Below are 22,977 nucleotides of genomic sequence, written 5' to 3' on the forward strand. Positions count from 1 at the left end.
GGTTCTGCTCGTTTTGGATTGGTTCAATTTGATTCTATATTATCACACCCCTAGTCCAAAATCCCTTCTCTTCCCTCGAATATTTTGAACCAAATATGAAAAGTTAAGAAAAATCTCTCCACTCCTCTCCTACCAAATGCCATGTTAAGAGAACCCTGATACGGGACAAGTTCACCTAATTTCAGACACAACACAAACTCCATTCCATTATCACAAATATGAAGGGGAATTTTAACATTTAGACTTCAAATGCGTAAACATCAAAGAGAAGCTTCTGTAAATCGCAACCATGTTTTGGGAAGCAAGAGCTAGACTGGAACCAACTTGTGATCTCCCAGAATGGTATAAATACCATTTCAAGATATGGCAGCATCAGAAAAATTGCCAAAATCCTACTCAGTTTCATTTCATTACATATAAGCAGCAATGATTTGTTCAGAAAAGTTAAGCAAGACCCTTGGAATAATTATGTAAAGCTGGCCAATTATCTGTATTTTTGGGTGTACCAATTTTTTACTTATGAGAATTGGACTTAATTAGAAATTAATTGCAAAAAAAGCTTCAGAATGTAGTTGCCGTAGCCCACAACAAAATGAGAGTCTGATCCCAGAATTAAGCATTCAATTGCCACTCGATTTAAAGAGCATAAAGGAATCATTCCTCCAATTTATTATTGATAATGTAGAAATCCTTGTAACTTGCATTAACGAAACTAAAAAAAATTATAAGAAAAAAATCTTTTATTTTTCTAAATAATCTCACTTCAGGAACGTTAAATTGTTATATGTGGAACTTGTAAAAATCATTTTTAATAAAAGAAATTTGTTGATTTTTTTTAAACTATATTTACTTCTATATGATAAATTTAAGTATTGTTTATTTTAGTTGTGAACCTAACAATCTTTTTTAAGTAAATAAGTACTAAGTACTAAATTATCTATAACAATAAATAAAGCTAATAATCTGATTTGTTCTCCATATTTGCCTCGCCTGTAAATTTTCTGTTATTGCAAAGATGATCTTATACTCTGCGGATGGTATTTCGTGGTCATGGAATTGGAGGAGGCCACTATTGTATGGGAAGAGGAATTACTTGCAGACCTTCTGAATTTGTTGGACCAGCTATTTTTACGGTTGCATCAGCATATAAATCAACAACAAAGGCTGGATTCAGCAGCAACAATCCCAACCTGGGTGCATCAGTTTTGGAAGTCAAATGTCCCCTCTAAGGTTACTACAAGATCGATTGCCAACATGTATAGAACTAAGCAAAAGGGATGTACACATATGCTCTTAATCAATCTTGTGTGTTCTGTAACAGTACAGTTGAAGATTGCAACCACCTCTTCCTCACTTACTCGGTTTCCTCAAGCATTTGGTTGGGACTGAATTTCACTCTTCCACAACACATTATTCAACTATACTTACTGCTGGGTGAATGCATTATTAAAGGGAACAAGGGTACAGTTATCAAACATATTTTTTGGCTTGCCACATGCTGGTGCATATGAAATTTAAGGAACAGTATCATTTTTAGAGAAGCAAAATTTGATTTTATGGGCATCATAGCTAATATCAAAGCAACATCGTGGCAGTGGCTTTTGTATAGGAGAGGGGTCAAAGGGGGTATTTTTTTTCACTTTTTGGCACAGCAACCCATTGGGGTGCTAGTCTCTTTAGTAGCGAATATATATCCTTACAGCTTTTATCTTGTTCTAGTGAGGTGAACATTTTTTTGTGACAGGAAATCTTTTGGACAGGGCTTGGGTATTAGCGGACTATTATTCCGCTCTTTTTGTTCTCTGTGTACAGCTTGTACAGGAGCTTTTGTAATCCCTCTTAAAAACCTCATTAATATATATATCCAAAAAAAAAAACACTTTAGTTACTTAGTTTCAACTAGGTAATTTCAATTCTTCTCAATAAAATATGCTACTTTCTCACAATTTATTTTACATCTCTTAATATTCTATTCAATTTTAACTCATCTTTCAATAAAAAAAATGTATATCTCTTATCTAAAGATAGAGCTTCAATTTCAACTTAGGAAATGAAATTGCGACAAAAAAAAATATTACTTTACCTTTAAAATGAAATAACCTAGTGAGTCGATCAAATAAAAATCTCAAATATTATAAAAAAATTGTAATGTGCAAGGTGTCTTTCTTCCACTAATATCAACTATTGTTGTTACTAGTGTATTATCAATTTTAAATTTAAATTAAATCCATTTTATTTCAAGTTGTAACAAATCTTATTATAATAATTATAATTATACTATTGTCTTCATATTTAAATAAATTAAATTTTATATTTATATTAATTTGATTCATTAGAAAAATATAATGAAGTGTTTTAAAATGCTAGTTTTCCAATAAAATATTTCCATGTGAGGAGGTTTCCGGATATTTCCAATAAAATCTTTATACATTATTTTGTGCACATGAAAATGGCATGTAAAAGAAGTAAAAATAAATGGTGTGGAAAGTAATTATAAAAATCAGATTTAATACTGTGACTCTGGTATAACATATTTTCTTCTTATATAATATGTCATATATATATATATATATATATATATATATATATATATATATATTTATTTATGTAAAATTTTGATTTTTCGTCCACATAAAATTATAAAGTGTTACTTTTTTATTTGGAACATGAATTGAGTGACTCCAAACCTATCTGTCAAACTTTTTAATTTAAATTTTAAAATATAATTTTTAATTGATAAAAATCGTCACAAATTACATAAGTTCTTTTAAAAAAAATGTAAGAATTTGTTCATGATTTTTTAGAGGTTCAAACCCCCCACAAATTACAAATAAAAAGAAAATGTTAGAATCCAAAACCAGCTTTGTCTCAACAAGTTCAATGTTGCAGATCAATGTTTTTTATTTTTTTGAAAAAGCTAAACTGAAATTCATTAAAAATCAAACTAAACATAAAACATGTTTAGCATGATAGAAAATAGATACAATTTATGAAAAAGCTCTAGTGCACATTTTTTCAAACACCTGCAAGGGATACCAACACATCCTGAACAGAAGAACTATAGCAAAATCTCTTGAAATCAATAATCGCCAATCCCAAACCAACTAGGAGAACCACACAGATTGCAATCAAGAATTGTCATCAAAAGCAGAAACAGAACGCTTGAACCAGAACTAGAGTCGCAACATCCAGAAACAGAACCAATGCCAAAGAAGTAGAAAGATAGCACGTTTTTAAAATCCAAACTCCAATGCCTGATCAATCACGAAGGTCGGAAATCGTATTCACGAAGGCGGGCGGCGACAATGAATCAGGAACCCAATCGGTGGGTTGTGATGCGGAAGATGCAGCGAAGCTTTCTAAATCAGTGTCCCCACAGCGGTAGATCTGGATCTGGGTCGAGCGCGCCGGTCTGCAGTTGTGGTATTGTGGTTGAGATTTGGGAGTTCACTGGATCCCGGTGGATGGCAGCGGTGTTGGTGGCACTGACGGCATGGAGGCAGAGAGGAGCGTCGCGGACTCCGCTCAATCTTCAATGTGAGCACAACTAGCACATCCAGAGATTGGAGAGAGATAGGGTTAGGGACACGTGTCAGCATTCAATTGGTTAGTAGATCAGCTCTTGTTCACATTAATCAGACACATTGGCTTGGGCATATCCAAACACCAATATTTGGCATATTTTAATTTTAGGAAGAGAAGAAGTAAATAATTTTTTTTGCAGAAAGTAAATTCAAATTTGATAATTATGTAAAGATAAAAAATATATTTTAGTCTATATATATATACACACGCACGTCTGTCAAGCGAAAAGCTGAATTTTGAGTACCTTTTTGGCATATTTCTTTCTCAATATCTGAAGGGGCCCACGTAAGTTAGTGTACCTAAAATTATGACATGAAACAAATAAATGGCTGCCACACACACATAGCCTATTTCCATCTTTCTTATCCATGAAATCTCCTCAGTATCCGTTACTCTATCTATCTATTGTTCTTCCTTATTTCGTTTTCTTTTCTAAATCCCATGATCTCGCTATATATGAAACAGAACAGCCGATACAGACACTAACATAAACCTATTGCCAAGTTTAGTTCAACAACGTAGAAATGCTACAAAACCCAAGAGTAGTGCGATATTCCGCTCAGCCATTCAATCCTCCAACTCGCATGGCAACACCATCACTTTCTCCATTCCAATTAATACCCACTTCTCCATCTTTTCCAATCCTCAAACAACAATGCAGATTCTCACGTAGAGAGCTCACCATCTTCAGCAACTCTTGCTTGCTACTACTCTTGGGTGCTCAGGCAAGAGCAGAAGAGAATTTGACTTTGGCAGAAGAAGATGTTGGTAACACAAGTAACAGCGATCAACCAGAAGAGAATCTGACTTTAGCAGAAGAAGATGTTGCTAACACAAGTAACAGTGATAAGCCAGAAGAGAATGTGGCTGTCACTCCCAGCTGCACTGAAAGAAAACCTACAAAACAAGTATTCTTAGACATATCTATTGATGGCGAACCTGTTGGTCGCGTTACTATAGGGCTCTATGGAGATGATGTCCCTGCAGGAGTTGATAGGTTTAGTAAGATTGCAAGTGGAGCTGCTGGTATTAGCTACAGAAGAAAGGAGTTTGTCAAAATAATGCCCAATTACGTTCAACATGGTGGCCTGAGATCGTATGGGGTGGATGCTGAACTTGCTTCGAAGACAGGTAGCAACTTGGGAACTAGTAGACTTGGTGAGGAATGGGAAAGGGAGTATGAGAGATGTCCTGGGACTAAAAATGTGGCCGGAAGTGTAGGCATTATTGTGAGAAACCCATCAAAACCGCCTCCAAAGTTGAAGCTTATTGCAAAACAAGGGAAGCTGGAGATTGATGAAGAAGAAGTAGGAAATGATCCCAATGGGACAGAATTTGTCATAGCTACGAAGGATTCGCCAGAATTGGATGCATCGACTCTGGTAATTGGAAGAGTAATAGGAGGGATGGAGGTTGTGCAGAGGATCGGTCTAGTTAAAACCGTACAAGAGAATACAGGATCTCCATATTTTAGGTGAGTAGAACAGACAATATTTTATGTCATTTTATTTATAAAAGTCGTGTATGACTTATTTGAAAAACTTAGATCTTGAGGCAGTCATCATTGTTTTCTACTCTATATGTCTGCTGCTATTTACAGTTGAACTTGTACCTATGATATATTGTTAATTATACTGAAATTACAGGGTGGCAAAGCTAATAGGAGACAAGAGAGCTGTTGTAGCAGAAAGAGGATTCAACCGCCCTTATTCAAAGGTCATTGTTACAAATTGTGGTTTAATGGAGTAACACAAAATTGTATTCACTCCCTTCTCTAGTTGATTTCCAGTGTATGTGTTAGAGAACATATATCACACTCATAACAATCTCCATTGTCATTCAACCCTATGTAACGTCTGCCATTTGTATTTCAAATGAGGAAAAAAAAATATTACAGCTCGGTTCCAAATGGCAAAGTAATCGTCAGTCAATCACAGGTATCAAGGTGCAACAAATTACTTGCTTTTGTTAGGAGCAGGATTGAACCCAATATATCTTCAGTAAAAAAAACAATTAAAACTTTGATACAACAATTACAAGGCTTTTAAATTGAATAACATGCCGTGAACAAAGACAGTATACACAACATCTAGCTGGAGGAGGGGGGAATTGTTTTTGAATTAGGACCCCTCATATCCCCTGGGTCCAAGTGGTTATGAATTATGGCCTGTAATATGAGTGGACTCTGTTCTTTTTGATGGTGGAGACATGAAAAGCTTTCTAATTGAACCTACAGGATCATCCACCTGCACATAAACACGCTATATGTAAGACACTGAACCTCTCCCTTTGTAACTATTCCACAATCAAGTAGGCATATGCAGATGTTCACAGACCATGAAAGGCACGGTTTGATGCAACTACCGTCTAACAGTGTTGGCAAACATGTCACGATAAAATTGAGACAATATGAAAGACCAATTTCAGAATATCAGGCTTTCTGTCTTTTCTATCAACAGTATAATCATTTATTCTCACCTCTGCATGATTATAGAAAAGACTAATTTGAGTGACATGTTAACCTTGGAGTCTTGTTGAATAATTTAAACCCATATATTTAGGGTTTTGGTTTTTGTTCAAGTACCAATCATTGTTTTGTCAATGAACAGATTGCATGTTATAAAAATAAGGTAGGGGCACTCCAAGCACTCTTGCCCATGGTGTTATCCAGTATCCACCCATTTTCTGTGCTATATGATAACCACCCAATAATTAAATAAGAGTAATAATATCTGCAAGAAATACCTTAACAATGGGCATAGATGATGGAAATCTATTTGGCGAATGCGGCAAATGATTTTTCTGATGATACAGAGCAGATAATGTTTGTTTCCACCCAGGTTCCCCATCATGTATGGATGCAATCCAGGAGCAGAAATGTCTATGCTGCCTGATTGGATCAAATTCCATTAATTTATTGGACACCGTGGGGTTCTTCAACTTCCCTGGAAAGCAAAGCGAAGAAGATTAAAAAACTTACCATTTCTCTTAAAAGTTAAGTCATAATGAGAAGTGAACTACACATTGCCATGCCAAAGCAGATAATGATACAACTGCCAATCAGAATGTATGTCACACTCTAATTCAAATTCATACATTCAATGTTAATGATTTATCAATGAACCATAACATAGTGCTTACCTAAACTACACATTGCCATGCCAAAGCAGATAATGATACAACTGCCAATCAGAATGTATGTCACACTCTAATTCAAATTCATACATTCAATGTTAATGATTTATCAATGAACCATAACATAGTGCTTACCTAAACTAGAATGTACATTGTCCCTGTTAATAGGATTCTCTTCTCTGTCTTTGACCCCATAATTTTCAAGACTACCAACTTCGCCATCCAAAGTCTTGTGCGAAACCAAAGGTGCTTCACCTTCTGTAGAGTCTTTCTGTACATCAATATTTTTAGATAATGTGGACTTCCAAACAAGTCATAGCAAGACTACTTATAATCAAGCATTTTGTTAGTGTTACTAATTTTGATAACCAAACAATAATTAGGCAGTAATTTTTTCTACGATTATTTAATTTATGTCTGTCCATTTGACAAATACAAAATCTCTAACCTGAGAGGTACTAGGATATCCTGCTGTTGAACTATTCAATTTATCAGCATCTGTGTGTACATGCATCTTATCCTTAAGGCCAGATGATTGTCCCGCTATAACATCTGAATCATGAAGACTAGCTTGAGAACCAGTTTCAAAATTCGATATCTCCCTGATTTCAGATGACACAGGAACAAGTTGTCCAATAGAAGCATTAACAGTATTATCAGTTTTCTCCTTCTGTAAATCTGATTGAATACCACCTCTGTCAACGAAAACATGATCCCTAAAATCAGAATCATAAGAAAGGCGAGCTCTTAAATTCTGACCAATAATAGGCAGAGATATTATTGCTTTAAAGTTTTGCCTTGTTGGGGGAGGACCCCCTGCAATTGTCATATTTAGACTTGAAGAAGTATCCTTTGATGAATTTGCAACATCAGGCATGGTATTATTTACACCTTTCCTATTTTCAAGATTAGCATTTCCACCATTCACTTCAGCATATCCAACTAATCTGATTGATTCCACGGGTCGTGGTGCTGTACAGAATGCCCACAGTCCAGTAGTGGCTCCACATAGGGTGCAATCTAATACTGCAGAATATGGATCCATTTGTTCCCCGATAGAATCCTTGGAATTTTCATCTGTTTTCGAATTTTCATTGGTTCCAGCAGAATGGACAACTAGATTAGTTGAATTATTAAGAGACAGATCTGACATATCCTTCCAATCAACTACATAAGGAAGAGGATGAAGTTTCCAACCGCATAAACTTATAAGCTTTTGAGCCTGCAAAAATTAAAAACACCCTTAATCATTATTTAAAAGTGGAGAACAAAGAAATGCTAATATATACACCATTATGTCTTGAGGGGTAAAAAGGGAGAGATAATGGAAATCTATTGATACAAGTACATTCATCAAATGCATTTAGCCATTTAGTGAAGAAAAAGAATGAAAATAAACCGTTATTTGTGCTGAAAAGTGAAGAACAAATATTTGGAGAAGACACATACAAACATCAGCCAAGTTTCCACCTTAATCATAGTTATCAAACTCATGAATTGACTTTTAAACTTGCACGAGTTTAATAGTTCTAGGAGTGAAAAAATGTGTTAACTCACACACAGTCATTTTTGTTTAGACTTGGTGAATTTGAGCAAACTCAGTCAGACTCAGTCAAAATTGTGAATTTGAGCCCAACTGCACACAAAGCCAAAATGACAGCACTCCATCTCCATTTTTTCATTCTTCTGCATCTAAGCCTCCAAAAAAGAGTCATGCTCATTCAGTGGTAAAAATAATGATCGTAAAACAAGACCAACATAGAGATACCAGATCGCATATCAGTAATTGAAGAAAATGTTGCCATACTGATACAGAAAATAAGAATTTTAAACTTACTAGAAAACCAGTTATTACCTGATAATACAATTTCAGTTCCTCCTGACTACTAACATCCCCAATCCCAGAATTTTCAGCAGATCCATTTCCATATTCCAGCATCAAAGATTGTCCAAGAAAGTCTTCCAGAAGTGGGCTTTGGCTTTGCATGTAGTCTATTGCTGAAGATGAAATACGGGGAAGAGCTGATAGTTGCAAGAGAGCAAAACAGCGTTCTCTGAAATTGTCAACTAATACCGGAGGAGTTGCAGGAGGAAATCGTGCTAGTGTTTCATTGCAGGCATTATCAATCCATGGGCAAAGTAATTTATGTCCATTATCCAACTTTAAGCTAAAGACCAATGCTGCCTTCTCCACTGAATAGAAGACATCCAGTTAGAAAATTCATATAATTGAATGTTGCTGTGAATAGTATAATCACTGAGAACAACGACATACCCTGTTGCTGATTCCAAGATGCTGGAGTAGAGAAAAGAAGACGCACCCCACATGCTTCACAAGCTATGGTGTCAATATCCACATTGATCCAACCTCTACTAGCACAATTTACAGCACCAACTACCTGTAAATGTAAATATCAGAAATCAAATGATATGCCGTGAAATTTGAGGGAAACAGGGTGGGGAAAGGTGGCAAAAGGAGGTTGGCACTTGGCAGTAGACAAAAGTTTATTAATTAGACAGCTGAATCATTATTGACAAAGGGAAGTCATGAACCATGAGGCAAAAAGTTTTCGCCAAAGGAGATGGCATGTTCCTTGCCAGATATTGTCAACGAAGGATAAGCTTTTATACTTCAACAAAACTTGTGTCATTCTTAAATAAAATAAAATAAAATAGCAAAAAGCAAAATAGAATTTAGTTTTTCACCCTCCAGCAACAGCTTACGCATAAATAAGGGATTAACAAATCATATAAGGCATCACATGCTCTTGCTTCATTACGACAAAGTGTTCCTTTTCAAAAATCCCTGCATAATCTGTTAATGGAGCAAAACACTCCATTAGCCAAATGCTGGGTATTGTTATTAATCAATAAAAGTTTCACTCTACCCTTTATCTTCCTCAAGCATTGTTTCCAGTTTATTATTCTGTATCTGTCTCTTATGTTTTTAGCAACGCATGCGTGCCCACACACACATGTACTAAAAGCATTGAATTATAACCATAACCCTAAAATGTTGGTATAAAGTAATAAAAGCACAAGAATGGATTCACTAAGGGTGTGTTTAGGAGCCAGATTTTGACAGGGAAGGGAGGGCAAATTTTTCATTTTCAATATATACTATCAAATTCGATAATATTTTAAAATGAAAGAAGCAAAATGATAGATTAACATAAAGTTAATGTGATGATCTTTTATATTTATTTTCATAACCTTGTACTTCACCACAAAACCCCACACCCAAACATACCCTAATCAGTAAGGAAAATGATACAATATACTAGCGGGACAGAAAGAAAACAACCTTTGGTTTAGCAAACCATGACATAGATTTGAATGTGGCTAATCTCCTCGTAAAATCACCACGATCCCATGGTCGGCAGAGCGATCCCTGCAGTGCCGTGGCCGAGGCTGAGGAGGACTGCTGTCCCTCAGCAACATCACCTCTCCGATTCAACTCCATTACCCCCGACTGATAAGGACGTTTCTTGCTATTCCCTGGTAACTGCACTCCAGATGAACTGCAAGCCCAAATACACAAGTTATTAGTTAATTTCCAATCCCTATTTCCAACAAAATTAAAAAGTTACAAAAACCAAGAATAAAGCCAATTGTGAGTGCATGACAAACAAGCACACACGCCAAACACTTTAAATCGAACTACACATCAAACAAATTAACAAAACTAGCAAGATGTAACACTAATAAGCAGCAACTACAATTTAGCAAACTACTGTTACGAAATGTTAATGTAATGAAGATAGATAGATAGATGCGCTTAACGTGATTCCTTTCGTGTTAATATTAAATTTCACGAATTGCCAAGGGAGAACAAGACCGAAGAGAGAACCTGGAGGCGGAAGGGGGTTTGGGAGGATGGTAGAGCTTGTCCATGATGGAATGGAATCTCTTCTCAGAATCTTGGGCCATTTTTTTTATTATTATTTATTGAATTCAGATTTCAGAGCAAACGAGAGGAACAGCAACAACAACAACGCAAACGCCTCTTTCGGTTTCAGTTTCACATCGAATGCGTTCCGTCTGTTTCACTTGCGTTTGCCTAAAGTAGCGGCTATGTACGGTGATTTCCGGACTCACCTTCACCTGCGTCAAATTTAAGGCCCTGTTTGGAGTGTGCCTCTGCTTAAGCCTTTAGTAATTAGTAGCATTTAGCAAGAACTGTTGTATGAATTAGAAACGTTGGATTCGCGTCAGACGAATAGAGCTAGACTACTAGGCATATTAAATTGGGTTGGGCTGGGCTCCGCTCCTTTCATCATGGGCCCAAACTATTTATACTTTTTTCTGCTTTTTTTTGTAATTTTTTAAATAAAATATATTTTTAAGGAGTGAATTTACGTTTGTTATCATTCAAAAAATATTAGAAAATCAATATAAATATTGAGTCAACACAAATGGTTCAATAATGGGGAGAAAGTCAATACAAATATTGTGTATGATTAGAACAATTAATACTAAAAGAATAACTAAGGAAGTGCAAGAAGGAGTCATCTTTCTCCACGTATATCTAAGACCTTCCCCACTATCAATGTCTTTTGTGTCAAATGTTAAATGTCAATGATCATTCACCTGTCAAAGATTGATCATATTATCTCCATAATATTCTTTTTGACATGATCTCCATAATATTCTTAAACTTTTTTTACAAAATAATAAAAATTCATATTAAGTACAACATCAATGTTTAGTTTTTAGAATGTTTTAAACACCTTTCGGCATTTAGTTTGTGCAAATATCTCAAAAGTAAAAAAAAAAAAAAAAAAACATAGGTAGCACTTATTGTCATGCTTAAATGTGAATAATGAAACAAAAGGGATAATAAAAACTATATATGATATCATGAAGGAAATAAAATACGTGATGAAGAATATTAATGAGACAATAAGATTATTGTTCCTAGAAATTTTGAAAGCAAAAAAGATATTCCTTTTCAAAATAAAGAATGTTTATAGGAGATTAATATTTTTTTTTTATATCTTGAGTTAGAGATTACAAATATTCTTTAATCTACTGGATCAGAAATTAATCTGTTCGCGATTCGTGACTATCACTGACTTGAGAATTTCATATACGTTTAGAATTGAACATGAATTTTCTTACTAAATATATAATTTTCATCTGGAAGTAGATTTCGCTTGTTAAGCCAGACCTTGCCATCCTCCACTCTGCAAGAAACTTTCGAGCACTGTGGACCACTTGAGTGCAACGCTCCAGGCTCCAGCTTCTCCTCCAACACCAACGTATTCTCTGGAAAGTATTGCAAATCAGGAAACACAGATGTGTGATCCCTTCATAGATGCTAAAGCCTCACATATCCCAGCTTCCAACCAAAACATTCCATGCATTCTCTACATTATTGCTGCAGAATTGGCATGTAATAGGGCAGTTGATACCCCTATTGCAAAGCTCAACTCCTACAAACCTATGAAGCACGGGGACACTTGCTAGATGGCATCCCCCGTTTCCGGTACTGCACAGGGACGGGGATGGAACGGGACGACGTTAATTTCTTAGGTACGGCTGGCCAAGACGGGGACGGCAGTCGTCTTTTGTGAGGACGTATTGGGGACGACGGTGGCCTACACGCGCGTCCCCACCCCTATCCTGCAGCACCGCCGCACACCTCCACCTCCATCCAAATCCAGCACTACCAAGCAACATTGGCACCCGACCCCTCACTATGCTACCACCCATCGGATATGAACCCAATGTCGGTCGTACACACCACTACCACAGTCCAAAGTCATGTCGTTACCTACTACAATCCATGCAACCTCAATCTCTGAGGCTCTGTGAGCGTAACCCTCTCTCCTCCTCGACCTTTCAGCTCCTCTATCCCTCATCGGCAGTGATGGTCGCGTCGATTGCGATGCAGGGCCCGAAGTTCCCTTTGCTCCTCCCTCCCTTTATTCATGTTTTTCGCTGGATTTTGTTGAGGTCTTGTTAAGGGTTTTTTGGATTTAGGGATGATGTGTTTTGAACTAGTGTTGTTGGATGTTTTGACTGTCAATGGGGTTGTGGTGCTGGGTGGTTGTTTTAGACATTGAACTAAATTGTTTGTAGTATATTTTAATGTTAATTTTGACTTTGTACCTTAATGTTTTATTTTGGTGGACAATTGGATTATTTTAAGTTTATAATATGTTAATATTGTTACTTATTTATTTCTCATACTTTTTAAATTTTTTAGTTTTTTTTTTTAAATAATAAAAAATATTTAAAAAAATTATGTTTTCCCGTATCTTCGAATTTTTAGATTTGTGGTTTCCCGTCCGTCCCATATATGTCCCCGTCCCGTTTTGGTCCATCCCAGCTACAAACGACTTTACCTTTGGTGGAACCTTTAGCTTCCACACACTGTTCATTCCACTCTCGTTGAACAGCAAGTCTGTCATGATCCTTCACCATATTTATATATTGTTGATATGCCGAACGCAGAAAGTAAAACCCATCTTTATTGGGGTTCCATATTAACTTATATCATTCTGCTCAACATCAACAATAGGGCTCTCCGCCAACGCAAGAGCTGCAAGCTCCTCATTAAAGATAGCATCAACAATAGACTTCTCCAAGGATAACTGGGATTATGGCCCAGGTACAAAAATGCGTTTTCAATTTGTTTCAAGGAGTGTTCTACATATTACAAGATTATTTTTTGGAATAGTTGAGAAAACATGTTATAAGGCTTTACTCTATAATCAATGAGGCTTTCCCACCCAACATACCCGCACCCGACTGATAGACAAGTTTTCTAAAGAAAAAATCCCTAAGCGGCATCGCATCCTTATCTTTCTCCCTCCACTTCCTGCTTATGCTTTTCTATACACATCTACCTTCCACCTTTCGATGCTTCTACTTTCCACACCCACTTCTATACAACTAGCTTCCCGCATCGCCTTTGACAACCATACTTCCTGAAAAAGGAACATAACAATAATATAACCAGCTTTGTAGATCTGAAACCATAAGTTAATCAACAATTGTATTTTGTATTCTCACAACCTATTTCTTCTTTCTCACTCAAATATTCAGTTTATTTTTGCCTTTACCCTTCTTGATTGAGTCATCAACATTGACATTTCAGATCTATTCTTATTTTGTGGAATATTTGATAATCCGCCCAAAAAGATTTGATGTTGCCCAAATCCATGATAGGACCAACTAAAACTGTCAATCCACCAAACCGCAATCCGACAAACTCCATGTTTGTTTTGGACGATTCGGTCCACGTATATCGGCCTTCGGTTTTCGGCAGATTGGGCTTCACGGGTCCGAATTCGACCGAAACCGACCCGTGCTCAGGCCTAGTGAAAATAATAATTGTGAGGGATAGAATAACAACGCAAAAGAGGATGAACCTTAACCCTAATTTTTTTCACTATATAAATACATGTTGACCCCCTGTAGTTGCAAACAAGTAGCTGTTTTTGATTCACTGCATCTTCTTAATCAAGGAAATCACGGTCGCGTGTGTGCCGGAAAGAAAGTGGCCTGTGATCTCCGGTTTCTCTTTCTCGACCGTGTTTCCTTGGTTAACGATATGTGCTGGATCATAGGTTATACGTTCGCTGAACAATAATCGATTCTCTTTCTCTCTTTCTGATGTAATGATCCATTTGATTTTATTTTTTTATGCATAAACTATAAATCATGTTTTTCTTAGTGATCCACTCGGTTGCGATCTAATCCTTTTACCTCTTTCCCTTGTGTTGTGTTTGAAACTCGCTGAAGGTCCTTGATCTAGGTTTCACTTCAGTTACTTTTCGCTTTTCGTTTTATTTCGGTTATTGGTAACTAAAGACACATTGTTGTTCTGTTTAGGCTTTACTGTATTCGATTCGGGGAATTTTTTTAATCTGAATCTAGCCTAAGATTTAATCTCCAATTTCTTATTTTTCTTTTTTTATATGTTTATTAGAAATATATTTCGTGTTTACACAGATTCGATTAGGGTAATTCTTTGAAATCTGAAACTCGCGTAGGTTTTAATCTGACACCTTGTCGTTCTGTTTACGTGTTTTGATTCGGATAGTTTTTTTGAATCTGAAACTCGCCTACGAATAGAATTTCCTGATTTTGTATCTTTTTTATTTATTAGAAAAAAGTATTTGAAGAATAATGAGCTAAAGAAATTTCTTTTTTATGAAAGATAATATGATGGTTAGTGTTTTTTTGGCCAGCGAAATGATCCTTAGTTAAGCATTACGAAAAACAGTTGTTTTTTATTCCAAATTTTGTTTGCTTTTCAAAATGAAGGATGTGTATCTGATTTGTTAGCTATTTCAAACCATTTGGTACAATTTGACTATTGAAGCAGGAACTCAGGACTGGTAAAATCAGATCGTGAAAAACATTAGTTCTAAATTCTAATTTACTTGAATCTGTTCCTGAAGTTTTGTTATCCTCTTATTACTGCGTAGACTGCTATTTCACATACCATTGATTCTGACAAGGGCCGGAGCCATCCTGATCCTCCCAGTGATGATGACTTGGTTGCAGAAGGTTGTGTGAAGTCATGTGCAGATCATCATAAACAGTTAAACATTAAAAGATTGTGATTCTAATTTTAAGAGTTGTTGTTGTCTTTATGGTGTTTTATTGTTAATTAAATTATGACAAAGTAGTATTTTGTCAGTCTTTATGGTGTTGCTGAAAGGAGTTCAAGTATCTGGAAATGAATTATTGAAGATTCATTATTCATTTTTCAATTCCATTGTAATATCATTCCCCTGTTAATGAATTGCTTATTGCTACTGGCAGATGACCTTGATGTCCTAAATAAAACCAAGTTCATTTTGTTTTGAAAAGAACTGGATGAGTGCATAGGAATGTAATGTTGATATTCCCTCAAATATACTGCTAAAATTTTGCCATGGCTTATTTATTATTGTCAGTTGATTACACGAAATGAGAACCTATTTAGAATGAAATTAACTGGAACATCTTAAAGCACGTATAACCCATTAAAATCTCCTGCAAAAAGATGAATGGGTTGAATTCACAAATCAGTATGTGCTATTTAGGTGTCTTACTCTATCCTGTTACTTGTCCTGAATTTCTTCCTTGCATGACATGTGTGGACTCTCACTGGTACATCAAAATTCACCAACTTGATTTTCAGCTACAATCCTACACTGAGTTTTAGTTATTGTTGGGCTCTTGCAATATCTGACTTTCTTATGTAAATGCTCTCGAATTCAATGTAAAAGGAGTTAGAGGGAGTATTTGATTTTGCAAAATCAAATAACATTAATCCTATAACTTGTTCTTCACTAATTAATTAACAAATTTTATTTTTGAGAAAGTAGGATAATTAGCAATTACAAATCATTTTTAGCACAAATAGAATGTAAAATACATCTGGATCCATGGAGGACAATGTGTATCTTGGAAGAGCACTAGCTCACTTTGATTTGTACTGTACTTGGGATCTGTAGAAGCTATGAAGTGCTGCTGATATGTAAGGTGACTAGTGAATTCGATTTGAATGGCAGGTACTAGTGAATTTATCCACTATTAAAACGAGATCTTTATGCAAGCACACTCCACACATCTGGAATTTATCAATTTCTGTTTTGTAACTTCTATGTTCTACACTTGACATGAAATATATCAGTCAACATGAGGAGAATTGCTGTAAATATTAAAAAGAAACAAGGAATCATATGCAGTATTAGTGTGATTTCAGGAAGTATTAGTGTAATTTTCTTTATTATAAAAAAAGAAGATAATTGCTAGTTTTTTTAAGTAGATAATGGTGGTTTTGTGATAAATGATAATGAGGGCAATGCTGGCAAGTGAACATAGTCTTACTGTTTTTGCACCTTTTGAACAATCACTTGCTAGACAATTAAGTATGGTCGTCATTTGCCAGCATCAATGAAGTTCCATGCGAGTGTTCAAAAAAGATTATGTATAAATTACATTGGAAAATGTTTGGCAATATTCAAGCAATAACTGTTTTCTAAAGTGTCTCGTCTTCTTTAAGTTTCACTAGCTGCTGCTTCCAGGTCTCATATTGAAGTATCTAAATAAAGAATAAATTACGTTTCTCAATTATTTCCTTTCATTTTTGCTGATAAAAAACATTACAATTTCGGAGTTGTAAATTATGAGAAAACACTCAGTTTTTAACATTTATTGTGCAATCTTCTCTATCTCTCTATTTGTTACATACTGTTAATTATATTATTTCTTCTTCTTGGTATCATAACACTGAAGTATCTAAACAAAGAGTAAACTACATTTGCCAATTATTTTCTCTTTTTTACTCTGAAATAAATAATATTGTCAGAATTGTGTGATGGGAGGAAAAGAAAAGAAAAAGATTAAATTTAAATAAATGTCAACTTGAGACTCTTTTTTACATTTTGTTCCACACTTTTCTCGATTTCTCTATTCTCTTAACAACATATTATTAATCACATTTAGCATTTTTTTTTGTTCTTCCCTCACAAAGACTCTACACTAGTTATTATTCATCAAGATCTTTTTTCATTAAACAAGGTCATACCCTTTTACAAGTACCTTTGAAACCGATATTTTGATATGAAAATTGATGGCGGGGGAGAGGCCATATTCTTAGTCTTGGATGAAGGGAGATTGAAAAGGACTTTGGACGGTGACTGTGGCTGATGCAGTAGTCAGTGAGGTGCACCCAATTTCTGCCATAGGGTGGTCCAAACTTGTATTTGCGAATTGCAACATCACTTGCATAACCATTTCCATTTTATAGCTCTCGGTACTCAGTAAGGTCCGTGACCCCATTAATTTACGAAATTGTGCTTCTAAGCATGTAATTTTCTAAATGAAAAAAACAAACATGTATTCACTTTTAATTTAATTCAAAATATCTTATGATTTTAATTTATTATAACTTAAATAACTATAACTTTACTATTTATTTTAGGAATGAGCTCACCAAGTATTCATTATTACTTCTTTTTTTATATAATATCTGTTATATTCTCATAAGTTTAATACTTCAGTCAGATGAGTGAGGTACATAAGTATTCATTGATAGGTAATTTTGAAATAAATTTTTAGTTGCTCAAGAAAAAGAAGAAAAAAACCACACGATAACGAAAAGTCAAATGTGGGGTGATTTGTAAATTGCAATAGTTATTTGATGAACCTTTTAGAATTACACATTAGAATAAAGAGTTGCTTAAGTTGCAAAAAGTAAAAATACATATATAATGTTGCAAGACATAAAAATCATGACAAAATAAGCATAAGCAACTCTAGTGAATTGCACCATTAAAAATGTTTTTCGCTGCTAATAAAATGGTTCACCACTTATCATAATACTTCATAAATTAGCACTTAATAATAGAAGATTGCTGTAGTTTGGCTTTGGTATAAATAATGTGCATGTATTGCATGTGTGCATGTGACTGATGTGAGTGTTTCAGAAGAAGTTATATACAGGGTCCCCAACCTCAAACAGTCAAACCTTACCCCACACTAATATTCTGTTTTCAGTCTCTATTGTACCTTATAAATAATTGCATAATCACTTCTCAACCAGACTGGTCCTTATTTCCGTTGATTCCATTTTCCTTTTCCTTTCTATATGTACACATCTCATGCAAAATGCTTATAGATTTTACCTGCAATATGATTCCCTAATTAGTAATCACACAATATTTGATTTCTTTTCCGAGTCATGCAATGTAAAATCTACTAATACAATCATCCACCACGTAGCATCTCTCACATTTAGTGAGTCACTTAGGCTATGAATGTGAAGGTACTATTCTTCAGTCTGGTTACATTTAGTAAAATAAAGAGTTGAAAATCTGATATTTATAATGAACTCAGTTCCGTAACAAGATAGCAGAAGGAAATTATTATAAATCTATGATTAGTTGGCCTTTCATAACAGAAAAGCACATGCATATGCACTATATAGGCTGAACAGCTGAACTTGTAAGCTAGAAACCTCTTAATTGCATCCCCCACTCATGCTTCTCTTTCCATTTTATAGTCTCATTTTGAATCCATTATTGTTATTACTTTTATTTCCTTTGCTTTCACGTGAAACAGAAATGTGCAGGCTTCGTTTTAGACCCTTCATCCTCTATTATTGCTCTTGGCATTGAACGTTTTAGTTAGCACTCTATTAATGATCTTTTTTTCTTGCATGTCATAGTTATTTAGTTACTACGATGAGTTTTGCCTATTCTGCTCCTTGAAACTACATATTTTCCTGAGTAAAATTTCCTGCCTTTGATACTTAGAATGGCTATAAGGTTTTTATCATGCAAGTGCCCCTATGTTCTATGTTTTGTGTTCCTCGTTTTGTCTTTTCTTTGTAAGGGCCAAGACTCTTCATTTTCATCAATGAAGAACAAAGAGAAGGAAGTTATCTACTCCGTTATTCAAGGGTTAGTTGGAAAGTGGTGGAACGGTTCATATCTTTATCCAGATCCTTGTGGACGGACTCCTATACAGGTTTGAAATCCTGAACTTTCAAAGCAAAAAGATCTATCTGATAATATTTTTGCTTCCCTTTTTGGTCTGAAAACTACCAACATTAATGGAACAGTACTATCTTGATACTAAAATGTTACAAAGGACAACAAGGTTGTGTTTCTTCACTGCAATTCTTGCATATTTCTTATAGTTTCTATTCAAAGTCTCTGACAACTTCAAACCTTTTATTGTGGATTATGTGCAGGGAGTTTCCTGTGAGCAATATGATGATGGCTTCTGGTATGTGACAACTGTAAACTTTGGACCAGTTTTTGACAACTCTCTCAATTGCAACCATGAAGCTCAATTCCCTCAACAACTATTCAACCTCAAGCACCTAAAAGTCCTCTCACTGTCCACTTGCTTCCTTTCTCCTACCAAAAATCCTGTTAAACTCCCTCTTTCAAACTGGGAAAAGTTCTCACACAGTTTGGAATCTTTAACACTTAGATCAAACCCTGGTCTTGTTGGCACCATTCCATCAGCAATTGGCAGCCTCAAGAAGCTTCAATCTCTTGTACTTCTAGAAAATGGACTAACAGGTGAACTACCACTAAGTATTGGAAATTTGGTCAAGTTGAGGCAACTAGTCCTTCAAGGAAACAATTTGGAAGGTCAGGTTCCAGCCAACTATGGATGGCTTTCTGAGCTTTTAATATTTGATGCAAGCAGGAACAATCTATCAGGGGTTTTGCCATCAACACTTGGACTCTTGGATTCACTTCTAAAGCTTGATTTGAGTAACAACATGCTTGAGGGAGAGTTGCCAAGGGAGCTAGGAAGGCTAAAGAATCTTACTTTACTTGATATAAGTCATAGCAAACTTAGAGGTGGGTTGGTTAGGACAATCAAAGAGCTTGTTTCCTTAAAGCATTTGGTTTTGTCCAACAACCCTATAGGGGGTGATCTCTTGGGGGTTAAGTGGGAAAATTTCCAAAACATAGAAGCATTGGACCTTTCCAACATAGGTTTAGAAGGGAGTGTCCCAGAATCCATGGCAAAAATGAAAAGGCTTAGGTTTCTGGACCTCAGCAACAACAACCTTTGTGGAACTCTCTCTAGAAGTTTGGAAAAACTGCCATGTCTTACAGCTCTTCATGTAAATGGAAACAACTTGACAGGGAGACTTGAGTTCTCAGACAGGTTTTACATGAAATTGGGAATGCGTTTTGCAGCTTGGAATAATGCAAATCTCTGTTGCAATATTGCCAAACCCCAGAACGAAATGCCTTATGGAGTAAAACCTTGTGCGCAGAACATTACTATATCTGAAGGGGTTTCAAATGTTAAGATGAGTGAGGGGAATTACGAGGATTCCTTTGCCTCTTTGGGAGGTTCAGGCTTTTATTATGGACTTTGGTGGGTTTTCACTGTAAATGGGGTTCTCAATGTTCTCCTGTGGAATATGTTATTTTAGTTCATCTCAGAGAAATCTGAAAGCACCACATGTATTTACCCTAGAGAGAAGTAGCCACAATTAACACTTTTGTCATCTATTGATAAACTAATTTATGACTTCTAAATTCTATTAAATGCATCATGATGACCGAAAAAAATGTACATGCATTTCCGTGCTTGTCCCCCATCCCCCCTCAAATCAACAGAGGATTTTCCTTGATCACCATATTATTATTATTTTTTTATCTTTTTGGCAAAGCATACTATATTTATCAAAAGAAACAAATGGCAGTGATTTGGATTTCTTTAATCAACATGTTCAAGTTCCATTTCTTATAGGTCTTTGGGTATGAAACAAATCGAGAATAATACATATTTTGTGTTATGTGTCTTTATGATTTTTGATAAAAATTTGTTATTATTTTTAGGGGATCAACTTGTACTAATACTATTGTTAGGAAAAAAATAATTATTTGTTGTTATTGAAACTTAGAAGACACACTTGCAGAAATGAGAAGCAAATATGCATGTTGCAAATAGATGTTAGATAAGAACACGACTAAACATTCAATATTGTAACATCCTTTCATGCAATGCAAATTACTAATTCTGAAATCTGGCTTCTACAGTCCCAAACGAGCGATATTGATTATTGAGTATTCACACAACAGTATACAGCTGGAATATGCCTAATACTAATAGTACTCCTACTCCTAAGTCTCTTGCGTATATATTTTGATTTAACATTGAATGTGTATTCTCCAAACTTTTTTCTTTCCTATATGAAAGTAGCTATTTTCATTTTTGCCGACCCTTTTTTGTTTACCATTTTTTTCAAAATTGAATAGCATAATTAATGGATGTAGTCAAATTAACGTGAACCACAACCACAACTTTTAAGTGACATTTAGAGGAAACAGAAAAAAAAATCTTAAATCTCACTACTCAATCAGTTAATTTCACTCAACAACCTGAGCTCTAGAAAACAGTTAAGACCAAGTCAAAGACCACTATTATCCTCAGGTATCAAACCCCACCCACGACGCCCAAAACGTGCTCCACAATCCTCTCCCTCTTCCTCGTTAACAAACTTCATTTTCAACTTCAGGTCTCTTTTTAAGTCCAACGTGGCCAACCCCATCATCTCCCAAAGCACACTTCCACTCTTTGGCACCAAGAAACCACACACACTACATACACTATAGTATCTGGAAAATCCAAATATGGCTTTTCCCTTCAGAGCCTCATACCCATTTTTCTTTTGCTTGATTCTTTTCTGTGGTGATTCCCTTGTCAATTGTACCGAGTTTGAAGTTGGAAGTCACGATAGTTGGGTTGTCCCAAAGTCAAAGGACGATGATCTAATGTACAATCAATGGGCATCCCAAAACAGATTCAAAGTTAATGACACTCTTCGTAAGTACCACTTCTTAACAACTACCCTTACATTACACCTAAACATTTATATCATTTTCTATGCATTCAAATATATATAGTAATGATGCATGACATTGGTAAAGTGTATACACCTAACTAATACTCTTTATTTCCCTTTATCTTTGTTTGTTAGGTCATATCACCTATTATATCTAGAGAAAAAGGGTTATGCTGTTACAATGTGAGTGCAAAGACATTAAACTCTTATATCCATATTTTTATATTTTTCTGAGTGTTTAGTTGCATTGTTTTCCATTGAAGCAAGAACATAATAACATGAAACCTTTTTTCATAACTTTTGGGATTGTTATAGTGTTCAAGTACGAGAAAGACTCGGTTATGGTGGTAACTGAAGAAGAGTATGAGAAATGCTATACTTCATTAGTGGGGTGAGTGGTCACTGTGACAGAGGGCAGAGGTTAATCATCAAGGTTTTGGATGTGAAGCCAGCAGCAGCACCCCCACCTCAATCTGCAAATGAGAATGCATAAAATCCACCACATAAAAAAAATGGAGTTCCTGAAATGACTCTTATGAGTATAATAACAACATCCACACTTTGTGTTATGTTAATCTTGGTCCAGCGGCTTTATGCTTGATTCTTGTGTGTGATTAGAGTCTTAAGTTTATGAGTATCGTAGGTGTTTTGTTGTTGTTGTTTTGGTCATGTATCAAGGTTGGAAGGGTTGGATCGACCTCATTATTAGGTAATGTTATTATGGGGTTTATATTGAACTATTGATTTTTCCTATCGGTCAAAGTGACTTTTTTTTTATTGAAAATCATGTTTCTTTCTCATAATGAATACATGATACTATTATATAAATATTGAGCTTGGTTTCAATAAAAAGAAATCATGATCATGAGGCCATTTTGTGACCCGAAACGTGAATAAAACCCGCCCTTTGAACGCCTAAAATATTT

The 22,977-nt window shown here is 35.4% G+C and overlaps 3 protein-coding genes, 1 long non-coding RNA gene, 1 other non-coding gene and 1 pseudogene across 8 annotated transcripts; 5 read left to right on the top strand and 1 right to left on the bottom strand.

Moving 5' to 3' along the window:
- Positions 1 to 2,849: 2,849 nt before the first annotated feature.
- CYP58 (peptidyl-prolyl cis-trans isomerase CYP58) lies at positions 2,850 to 5,481 on the top strand. 2 transcript variants are annotated; one of them, XM_006600727.4, is made up of 3 exons: positions 2,850 to 3,606; positions 4,051 to 5,059; positions 5,232 to 5,481. In XM_006600727.4, exons 2-3 carry the CDS (start codon positions 4,110 to 4,112, stop codon positions 5,332 to 5,334), a joined length of 1,053 nt encoding a protein of 350 aa, XP_006600790.1. In that variant the 5' UTR covers positions 2,850 to 3,606; positions 4,051 to 4,109; the 3' UTR covers positions 5,335 to 5,481. The 2 variants fall into 2 exon arrangements, with proteins under 2 accessions (XP_006600790.1, XP_040867118.1); XM_041011184.1 differs by having other exon boundaries at positions 2,850 to 5,059.
- Positions 5,418 to 12,623, bottom strand: LOC100804992 (uncharacterized). Of its 3 annotated transcripts, none has more exons than XM_041011173.1 (8): positions 11,842 to 12,623; positions 10,025 to 10,241; positions 8,996 to 9,119; positions 8,576 to 8,913; positions 7,169 to 7,942; positions 6,856 to 6,991; positions 6,331 to 6,530; positions 5,418 to 5,831 (listed from the first exon to the last, which is right to left on the bottom strand). In XM_041011173.1, the coding sequence occupies exons 2-8, from the start codon at positions 10,181 to 10,183 to the stop codon at positions 5,739 to 5,741; spliced, it is 1,824 nt and encodes a 607-aa protein (XP_040867107.1). In that variant the 5' UTR covers positions 10,184 to 10,241; positions 11,842 to 12,623; the 3' UTR covers positions 5,418 to 5,738. The 3 variants fall into 3 exon arrangements, with proteins under 3 accessions (XP_040867107.1, XP_003550849.1, XP_025982235.1); XM_003550801.5 differs by lacking the exon at positions 11,842 to 12,623 and adding an exon at positions 10,571 to 10,925; XM_026126450.2 differs by lacking the exons at positions 5,418 to 5,831; positions 6,331 to 6,530; positions 11,842 to 12,623 and adding exons at positions 6,712 to 6,767; positions 10,571 to 10,923.
- Positions 12,624 to 12,871: 248 nt separating this feature from the next.
- LOC100796847 (uncharacterized) lies at positions 12,872 to 15,551 on the top strand. Its single transcript, XR_419072.4, has 2 exons — positions 12,872 to 13,336; positions 15,162 to 15,551. It is a non-coding gene; the product is annotated as an uncharacterized lncRNA (long non-coding RNA).
- MIR1509A (microRNA MIR1509a) lies at positions 14,177 to 14,287 on the top strand. Its single transcript, NR_048617.1, has one exon. It is a non-coding gene; the product is annotated as a microRNA MIR1509a (primary transcript).
- A 3,078-nt stretch (positions 15,552 to 18,629) lies between the features above and the next one.
- On the top strand, positions 18,630 to 20,766 carry LOC100806063 (piriformospora indica-insensitive protein 2). The gene is made up of 2 exons (XM_003550803.5): positions 18,630 to 19,197; positions 19,424 to 20,766. The coding sequence occupies exons 1-2, from the start codon at positions 18,985 to 18,987 to the stop codon at positions 20,633 to 20,635; spliced, it is 1,425 nt and encodes a 474-aa protein (XP_003550851.1). The 5' UTR covers positions 18,630 to 18,984; the 3' UTR covers positions 20,636 to 20,766.
- An 855-nt stretch (positions 20,767 to 21,621) lies between these two features.
- Positions 21,622 to 22,801, top strand: LOC121173829 (early nodulin-like protein 1; annotated as a pseudogene).
- Positions 22,802 to 22,977: the final 176 nt, after the last annotated feature.

This window comes from Glycine max, chromosome 17 (genome assembly GCF_000004515.6).
Source record: "Glycine max cultivar Williams 82 chromosome 17, Glycine_max_v4.0, whole genome shotgun sequence".
In the NCBI taxonomy this organism is placed as follows: Eukaryota; Viridiplantae; Streptophyta; class Magnoliopsida; order Fabales; family Fabaceae; genus Glycine; species Glycine max.